General features: G+C 39.9%; 1 protein-coding gene across 3 annotated transcripts in view; it reads right to left on the bottom strand.

Moving 5' to 3' along the window:
* eps8a (EGFR pathway substrate 8a, signaling adaptor) overlaps nucleotides 1-10000 on the bottom strand; it is a 41740-nt gene that overhangs the window by 8995 nt on the left and 22745 nt on the right. For 2 of the 3 annotated variants that reach the window (XM_082166953.1, XM_082166954.1), the window contains exons 5-15: nucleotides 9597-9758; nucleotides 8714-8863; nucleotides 8548-8630; nucleotides 8331-8467; nucleotides 8171-8244; nucleotides 7949-8075; nucleotides 6934-7022; nucleotides 6754-6828; nucleotides 5964-6112; nucleotides 3942-4110; nucleotides 3668-3792 (exon numbers count right to left, since the gene is read on the bottom strand). In XM_082166953.1, the coding sequence (XP_082023079.1) occupies nucleotides 3668-3792; nucleotides 3942-4110; nucleotides 5964-6112; nucleotides 6754-6828; nucleotides 6934-7022; nucleotides 7949-8075; nucleotides 8171-8244; nucleotides 8331-8467; nucleotides 8548-8630; nucleotides 8714-8863; nucleotides 9597-9758 (1340 nt within the window). The remainder of the gene's footprint in view (nucleotides 1-3667; nucleotides 3793-3941; nucleotides 4111-5963; nucleotides 6113-6753; nucleotides 6829-6933; nucleotides 7023-7948; nucleotides 8076-8170; nucleotides 8245-8330; nucleotides 8468-8547; nucleotides 8631-8713; nucleotides 8864-9596; nucleotides 9759-10000) is intronic. The other variant, XM_082166955.1, reaches the window with a different exon arrangement.

The raw sequence follows: 10000 nt of genomic DNA, 5'->3' as shown, positions 1-10000 counted from the left end.
ATCTTACTATTTCTACTGTAATTCTTTGAAAACAGTCATGTTGCAAGCCATCCATTTTGACAGTTGTTTCAACAAGTGGTTGAAAGTGATGCATTGTTACTGTATTAATTTGTCTCCTGCGGACTATATGTACACACTTTAGGAATAAAGCCTTGCTATGCATGCATTATTAAATGTTCTTGTAAGAATTAAAAGATTCAGACATAGTTCAATTTGATGTGCACGTTTTATTAATTTGAAAGTTTCTGAATCCTTTGGGAATAAAATATATAAAATGACTTGATCATGATTAATGTTCCTGTTACATATGAAGATCATGAACTGACAGTCTAAACTGTGAAGCACAATATTCAGTACAGAGAAATATGTCTCTTCAGGAGTTGTGAGATCCAGTCAGAGTGTACTTTGCTTTTAGAGTATATAAATATAAGTGCAATACATCAAGTGAAAAGTTAAAAAATGAATTGTGTTCAGTCCGGTCATCAGTAGACCTCTCTGTTAGGACATATAAGATTTTGTCCTGATATTTAAAGTACTAAAACCCTATAGTACAAGAGTTGCAGACAGAGGACGTGGGGAATTAAGTGATGGTATTTGAATAGAGTTTACTGAGTAATCTTAGTCGCATAATCTTAATTGCCTCTCTATGATAAGTACCTTTGTCTCATCAGCATAAAATCAGATTTGTCTATTTTACTATAGGCAAAGTAAAATGAATGCTTCACAATATTGTCCTGAGACCTTAAGATGACAATAAAAAACCTTATTTAAAAACCTTGCGATGACAATACAGCACAAAACATAAGGAAATGCATGTTGAATATATTGCTAACACTCTACAATAAGGTACAATAACTTAGTTAACATTAGTTCATGTATTAAATAACCATGAGCAATACATTTGTTGCTGTGTTTGTTAATCTTTATTAACGTTAGTTAAAAATACAGCTGTTCATTGTTAGTTTACAGTGCATTTACTAATGTTAACAAGATTTTAATGAAGTATTAGTAAATGTTAACTTTAATAAAAAATAATAAAGGCTGTTCACGTGCAGTTCATTATTAGTTCATGTTAACTAATGAAACGTTTTAATAAACTGTTACCAATTAAGACATAAATAAAAATAAAAAATAAAGTATAAAAGAGAATTAAGAAACAACATGAATTAAGATGTTCGTGACTGCTATCCAGATGTCACACCAAAGGTGAGTAATCCTGATAAAATGCAGGGAAACAAGTGTTAATAATAATTTAACATCATACACAAATGGCAAAAACACTGGGTGCTCATTAAAATAGGTCTATTCACTATTTAAAGAACAATCTCGATGGGTATTGACCATAGATGATTGTTTTGCAATCATTAGCGTGATTGTAGCTGTACTGTGAGAGCTGTCTGTACCTTCATACAACAAAACAAGCATCATTCTTCTTCATTTTTGACACGATATGGGACATCTGATTACAACAACACTTGCTTACATCAGTTAATAGTTCATAAACTATTGCTGCCTTCAACTGATCTCAAACTTTATTAACTTCAGTTAACACAGAAATGAACGATTAACTGCACTTACCTCTGCTCAGTCATGAACTGGTCGAAAGCTGATGACGTAACATGTAGGTAGGCCCGCCCTCACGTGATACTGATTGGTCGATTGATAAGCTTAAATCTGATTGGCTAAAGAGTACGACTGCTCTGTGTTACGAGTGTTATGCTGCCAGGAAAGTCTCAAAAACACACACACACATATCTAAGGCGATTCGTACGTGAATGACGATTTGCACATTCAAATGCAAGAATACACTCGTACATTTTAAACATTCAAAGGTTTTTGTGCACAGTTGTATATCTACAAATTGTGTTTTGCATTTGTGAAATGTATTTTATGAGTATATAATTTTATTTTGCGCATGTGAATTGCTTTTTGTGAATATATATTTTTTTCACGCACGTGGATTTTTTTTGTGTGCACGTGAATTAGGTTTCATGCATGTGAAATTGTCTACGCATTTGTGAATCATGTTTTTTGCGTGAATTATATTTGAGACTAATCTGCTTCCATAGATGACAGCCTGTTGATCGCGTGAAAGATCTTATCATTGCAACGCAGTTTCTGCACTATCACTAATGATTTCACCAATGCAAACATGAGGTATATAAATACAGTAAGAGCTTCGTTGTGCAGTGTAACAGCGTCATTGATTTCATAACGAGTTTTGGCAAGAGTCCAGATAAACTCGCGCTGTGTGATTGACAGCTTGGGCGATTGGAAAGGGATTGTTCTTTGATCGCTTTCTGTATATTAATCACAGTTTAAGTAAGATTATTTTCATCCTACTAAGAGAAACGAACGATGTGAAGAGTGATCGCTACTTCCATATTAAATCACTTACCGCTTGCTGGAATATAGTTGAAATTGCCCCCTTCGTCAGTATGAAACGCTGAGAGAAGTCTGCTTGATATTATCCCAGGTTAGAAAAACAGTCCGTGGTGAAAAGGACAGAGCAAGCTAACAACTTCGAATTAAACTTTTGCGGTATCCGATTATAGATAAACATCAACCACGTCTGTTGACATTTCGCCATCAATACGCCTGTGTTCCTGTGGGCGGAGGTTACGGTTCTAGTGACGTCATTAAAGAAGGAAGTAGAGGGGTGTAGTCCAATCCAGCCGTTTTTTGTAGTCAACTTCTGTTAAATAAAATATCTCGCTTGGCATTGAACTTTGAGCTTTATAATTTTACAGATATTATTTATACTCTAACAACAACATTACACACTAACTAAAGTTTGAAACATGGGATCACATAGAACGGGACCTTTAAGTCATGTTTTGTAAAAGATTTTTAATCAAAATAAAGGAAGTTTTTGTTTAAAACAAGATTAAATATCTGCCAATGGGGTCAGAAGAGGAATGTTGTTCTCCCTTTGAATTAAGAGATTTAAATAAATATCGGTTGTTTGATTTCATTAAGAGATTTAAATGTTGATTTAAAGATATGAAGTCTTGTTTTCTGAAAAATGTATGAACATTTTGTGAGTTTTTTTGCTTAAACAAGAATTTTTTTTTTGCCAAAAATAATCTTTGATCAGAATCAGTTCCTCTTGCAGCATCTCTTCTCTTCTCTGATGATGTGGGCGGGGCTATAACCTGTCACTCACATGAGATCAGCCAATAGCAAACCACAACCATCCAATCAATTCCACACGGACACAATCAAGCTCCGCCCACATGTGTTCTTGTTCCTGAAGCGTTTCTCTCGGATATACGACACAATAGAGGAGAAGAGACCAGCACAACTTCCCTTTCATGCCGACTATGAACAAACTCAATACATTCTTCAGAAAACAAGACTTAATATCTTAATATCAGTAGTTTTGCCTCTCCTGTACATGTATCTTGATTTAAGAATATTTATATATTTTCAGAAATAGAAGCACTAAGGAAGAACACATCCTAAACACTGTAAATGCTGAATCTACTGATGAGTGTTTTAGACCGCGGCCGCCGTGGAGGAGCGTCTCAGAGAAGAGAAGAGAGTCTTTCCTCGGGTCATCAGACTGAGAGTTTTAGAGAAGCCCAGAAACCCAGAGCAGAAGCGCTCGCGGTGAGCCGGTTCTCCAGGGCGTGCGGTTCGGTTCTCCTACTCAGATGTGTGTTACCTATCTACGTGTCGGCTGAGCGCCTGTTTAAAAGCCACGGCCATGTCTGGCTCCAGCTCCTGCAAACGCTTGAGAGGAGAGTTACTGTACCCGTCTGTGCTGGAGAAGTCCTGGAGCATCGGATGCTGGCGGGACAAAACACACTTTCACTTCAACACATCAAGACTACGTCCCACTGTGAGGTTTAAACCGCGTTTCCACCGCAGTTCCTGGGAGAAATTGTTCCGGGTAATTTGGGTGGAAACGCGGCTTTAGAGGAGGAAGAGCATCTCACATCTCTCGGCGATCCGTCTCCCGGTCTGTGGATGTCGGTTTGAGCGGCGCTGAGCGTCTCTGCTAGCTGAGCTACGTCCTGCTCGCGCGACACTAGCACCGGCGGCTCCCAGCCATCACGGAAACACAACGTGTGCCGAGGGAACGGGTGATCCTTCGGCCACTCCAACCTCAACACAAGACAAGAGTCACGTTTATCTGGTGCTTTCACAGTCGTTTCAGAGCAGCGTTACAGAAAGTCATACGGTCAAGGTTTAGAGTCGGATGATGTGATATATAACAATGATATGATTAATCCTCCGGGTTTAGATCTAGATATATTGAATTTATTGTGTTGTCTATCACATATATCAGTGCTGCAGTGAATCAGTCGGTTTGTTCAATCAACCAATTTAAATATCCGTCGTTTTGTTCTATTAAGAGATTTAAATATCGATTGTTTTATTCTATTGAGAAAAATAAATACCGGTCAATTTTATTCTATTAAATATTGGTCGGTTTTGTTGTATTAAGAACATGTTAAATGTTGATTTAAAGATAGTGAGTTTTGTATTTACTGATTTTGTTCTTTTAAGAGATTTTAATATCGGTCAGTTTTATTCTATCAAATATCGGTCAGTTTTATTCTATTAAATATCGGTCAGTTTAATTCTATCAAATATCGGTCAGTTTTATTCTATCAAATATCGGTCAGTTTTATTCTATCAAATATCGGTCAGTTTTATTCTATCAAATATCGGTCGTTTTATTCTAATAAATATCAGTTTTTTTGTTCTTTTAAGAGATTTAAATATCGGTCAGTTTTATTCTATCAAATATCGGCCAGTTATATTCTATTAAATATCGGTCAGTTTTATTCTATTAAATATCGGTCGCTTTATTCTATTAAATATCGGTCGTTTTGTTCTTTTAAGAAATTTAAATATCGGTCAGTTTAATTATATTAAATATCGGTCAGTTTTATTCTATCAAATATCGGGCAGTTTTATTCTATCAAATATCGGTCGTTTTATTCTATTAAATATCGGTCGTTTTGTTCTTTTAAGAGATTTAAATATCGGTCAGTTTAATTCTATTAAATATCGGTCAGTTTTATTCTATTAAATATCGGTCAGTTTTATTCTATTAAATATCGGTCGCTTTATTCTATTAAATATCGGTCGTTTTGTTCTTTTAAGAGATTTAAATATCGGTCAGTTTAATTATATTAAATATCGGTCAGTTTTATTATATTAAATATCGGTCAGTTTTATTCTATCAAATATCGGTCAGTTTTATTCTATTAAATATCGGTCAGTTTTATTCTATTAAATATCGGTCGTTTTATTCTATTAAATATCGGTCGTTTTGTTCTTTTAAGAGATTTAAATATCGGTCAGTTTAATTATATTAAATATCGGTCAGTTTTATTCTATCAAATATCGGTCAGTTTTATTCTATCAAATATCGGTCAGTTTTATTCTATTAAATAACGGTCGTTTTATTCTATTAAATATCGGTCATTTTGTTCTATTAAGAGATTTAAATATCGGTCAGTTTTATTCTATTAAATATCGGTCGCTTTATTCTATTAAATATCGGTCGGTTTGTTCTTTTAAGAGATTTAAATATCGGTCAGTTTTATTCTATCAAATATCGGTCGTTTTATTCTATTATATATCAGTTGGTTTGTTCTATTAAGAGATTTAAATATCGGTCGTTTTATTCTATTAAATATCGGTCATTTTGTTCTATTAAGAACATGTTAAATGTTGATTTAAAGATAGTACGTTTTTTGTAACCGATTTTGTTCTTTTAAGAGATTTAAATATTGGTCTAAGCGAGAATAAGCGATTCTCAAAAAGTATTAGTGAAACTATGATCGGTTGTTGCAGGGGAAGCAAGACTCTAAGCAAGAGTAATTCTCAAAAAGCCTCAATGAAGAAACGATTGGTTGTCTAATGAAAAAGCGAGTACGATTTAACCTAGCAGACTGAACAAAATAACGTTCTTCAGGCCCGTGTGAGAGTAAGAGCATCAGTACCTGCACTTGGTCCAGCCGTCTCCCAGCGTGACCCACAGGTGTCTCTCGTCCACAGAACCCGACGCGTGCAGGAACTCGATGGCTTCTCTGGTGAGGAGGGGAACGATGACGCTTTTGGCCAGATCGACCCCTCCAGATGTCTGGATCACCTGAGTCAAGTCACGTCACCTTCATTTATACAGCGCTTTAACAATATAGACTGTTTCACAGCAGCTTTACAGTGATAATAGGAGATTACAGTAACAGAGATAGTTTAGGCTTTACAGCAGGTCTAGAATAAAGTTATTGTCCAGATAAAGTTAGTTTTGATTGATTGTGTCTGGTGTCTGGTGTAATCTTTGAGTGCTGTTGAGCGGAATCATCAACACCTCTGATTGGCTGTTGTGTTCACGAGCTCATCGGATATGTCTGTGATTGGCTACAATGATCAGCGCACAGGAGCGTTTGAAAGTGTTTTGAAAGCAGGACCGATCTGTTGATACGCCTGCTTTCAAACGCTCCTGTGTGTATCTGTGCAAGCACTCGCTGAAGAGCCTCATTAATGTATATTTACCACATGTTTTTGAAGCGCAGATCATTGTATCCAATCACAGACATATTTAATGAGCTCGTGAACACAACGGCCAATCAGAGGTGTTTACGATTCTGCTCAACAGCGCTCAAAGATTCACATTTTCTTTATTTCTGTATCAACTTGGTACCGAAGTCAGTACTTTTGACAACACTACTGTACACACAAACACACACACACACACACACACACACACACACACACCATCAGAACACGTACCAGTCTGAGCGGATTGAACAGGAAGTGAACCAGATCCACAGCGGTGGGGTTCTGAATGTGGTTCTTCAACTTCCCCTGCAACGACAAACAATCACACAGAATATTAATGAGATTCTCCAGCTCAACATTAGTAAGTATATTAATTTTATCCCTGATTTACACCTGGTTAACGTCACTCACCAGCAGGTTGAAGGCATGTTTGAACTTCTGGAAACAGTCGACAAACTCGTCCTGAGACGGAGGTTTAGCTCTCAGCGTCAAAACTCCTTCTGATCAAAGACACACAGCAAACACACTCGTTATACACTCGTTACACACTCGTGACACACTCGTTATATACTCGTGACAAACTCATGACAAACTTGTTACACACTTGTGACACACTCGTTACTCACCCGTTATATACTCGTGACAAACTTATGACACACTTGTGACACACTTGTGACACACTCGTTACACCCTCTTGACACCCTCGCGATTAACTCGTTACTCACCCGTGACTGTCTCATTACACACTCGTGACAGTCTCGTTACACGCTTGTGACACACTCGTTAGTCTCGTGACACACTCGTTACAGTCTCGTGGCACACTCGTTACAGTCTCGTGGCACACTCGTTACAGTCTCGTTACACACTCGTGACAGTCTCGTGACAGTTTTCTTACACACTCGTTACACACTCGTGACACACTCGTAACACACTCGTGACACACTCGTTACAGTCTCATTACACACTCGTTACACGCTTGTGACACACTCGTTACAGTCTCGTGACACACTCGTTACAGTCTCGTTACACACTCGTGACAGTCTCGTTACACACTCGTGACAGTCTCGTTACACACTCGTGACAGTCTCGTTACAGTCTCATTACAGTTTTCTTACACACTCGTTACACACTCGTGACACACTCGTGACACACTCGTGACACACTCGTTACAGTCTCGTGACACACGAGACGTTACAGTCTCGTGACACACTCGTTACAGTCTCGTTACACACTCGTTACAGTCTCGTTACACACTCGTGACAGTCTTGTTACAGTTTTCTTACACACTCGTTACACACTCGTAACACACTCGTGACACACTTGTTACAGTCTCATTACACACTCGTGACACACTCGTGACACACTCATTAAACCCTCGTGACGAAGAGGAGGATCTGTACGCATCATGTGATGATGAAACGCTCACCTCCAGGTCCTTTCTTCTTGCTCTTCTTGGTTTTCTTGCGTTTGGAGAGCTCACTAAAGGCCTCGGCAGCTTTCTGCAGTTTGGTGACGAAGTGTTCGATGTCGTCCAGAACGTGGTTGAGGATTTGCTGTAACACACATCAGTGTTTAACCATCTGCACCACACACACACACACACACACACACACACACAGACAGATGTATGACCAGTGAAGTCACTCACCACATCTCTGTCCACCTGCGCTGCACTCATCTCAGCAGACCCATCCAGCTCTGTGTAAAGTCTCTGCGGATCACCTGACGACACACACACACACACACAGAGTGAGACACGCTCTGGAATGGGAACGACAGACACACTTCGTGTTTCCTGATCCACTCACAGTCCTGCTGCTCACTGGTCCAGGCAGTCCAACTGGCCACTCGGCTCTTGCCGTCTCCTTGATTGACAGCTCCTGGAGGCAGGGGGGCGGGGCCTCCCGGGGGCGGGGGGATGGTACCGTCACTCTTCAGGATCATTCTGACACACACAGAGATACGGATGCTGCGTTACTGTGGCAACAGCCATCATAATCATCATCAACATCTTCATCATCTTACTTCAGCGCCTCCGGCCTCTTCTTCACTTTGCCGCTCTTGTGATCGCTGACGGCGCTTTCGATGTCCATGTGGATTAAGTTGGCCTGAGGGAGTCAAAGCACACACACGCTAGTGATGAAGAGTCGACAGGAATGATTGACAGCTGCACTCACGAACGAACGCTGACCTTGATGTCGTCGCACTGGAACAGGTGCAGGTCTGCTTTTCCCTGACCGGATTCCTTACACACCAGTGCCAGGATAGAGTCGTACCCGCAGGCGTTGATCACGGCCTGGCAGTGCTGGACCGAGCCCAGGGGGAAGTTCTCCAGCTCGTTCTGTAACACACACACACATATGCGTGATCAGTCCACATGCGTGTGGCACTCAGAGCTCTGGGGTGTGTTTCCCAAAAGCATCGTTAGCCAACTATGGTCGCAAGTTCTGTTGTTATCAGCAGTTCAACAAGTCTGTGTTTCCCGAAACCATCGTTCCAACAAACATTCGCAAACAGCATCGCAGCGACAGATCTCGACCTGTGGTTAGAAGCAGAGTTTCTAGTTTGCATGACATGTGGACTCAATAAATCCTTATCTTGAGTAAAATAAGATAATAACATTCAGTACAACCCAATCTGTGTCTTTTATTTAGAAAACATACTAATGTCATTTACACCTTTTGGTTTGTCAAGAGATTTAAAGCACCGCTACTGAAGAGTGCGCATGTGTGAACGAGCTCTAGTGCGTAAGAACGAGCCTATGATTGAATCTGGTAATAAAGCAAAATAACTGAGAAAAATTAGAAATAGTCCTCAGATGCCATATCTGTAATTTATATCAAAACATCTAGCGTTAATTCCATCTCAAACAGATTCATTAACAGTAGTTATTACTCAAACACCTGAGTGACATCATTAACCAACGTGGTTGAACGACCACTTTGCGACAATTTGGTTTCGGGAAACAGTCGAGACGAGCTAGTTGATTTCTCTAGCGATGCATCGTACTACAGCAGTGAAGCACGAGTTACGGCGTGTGCGGGAAACACACCCCTGGACGGGTGTTCCTGTACCTTGCTGTCGTTGTCGATGAGACTGATGGATTTGGCGTCCACCTGCAGGATCATGTCCTGCGTCCACACCTTCCCTTTAGCGTCCAGCAGACGCAGCTTCCGCACGCCGTCCTCGATGGTCAGAACGGCCTCTTTACGGTCCATCACAAACGTGGTGAGATGCTGCGGGAGGAAAACACACACGCAGCGTCTCTAATGGGGTTAGACATTTTGATTGAAGTTGTGCTGGTCTTTTCTCCTCTATTGTGCCGTATATCGAGCGAACCGCTTCAGGAACAAGAACGAATGTGGGCGGGGCTTGATTTTGACCGTCGGGAATTGATTGGATGGTTGTGGTTTGCTGTTAGTTGATTTCATGTGAGTGACAGGTTGCCCCGCCCTCATCATCAGAGACGAGTTAAATT

This window comes from Leuciscus leuciscus (assembly GCF_965113295.1).
Source record: "Leuciscus leuciscus genome assembly, chromosome: 4".
In the NCBI taxonomy this organism is placed as follows: Eukaryota; Metazoa; Chordata; class Actinopteri; order Cypriniformes; family Leuciscidae; genus Leuciscus; species Leuciscus leuciscus.
This window is presented reverse-complemented; position numbering and strand designations above follow the sequence as displayed.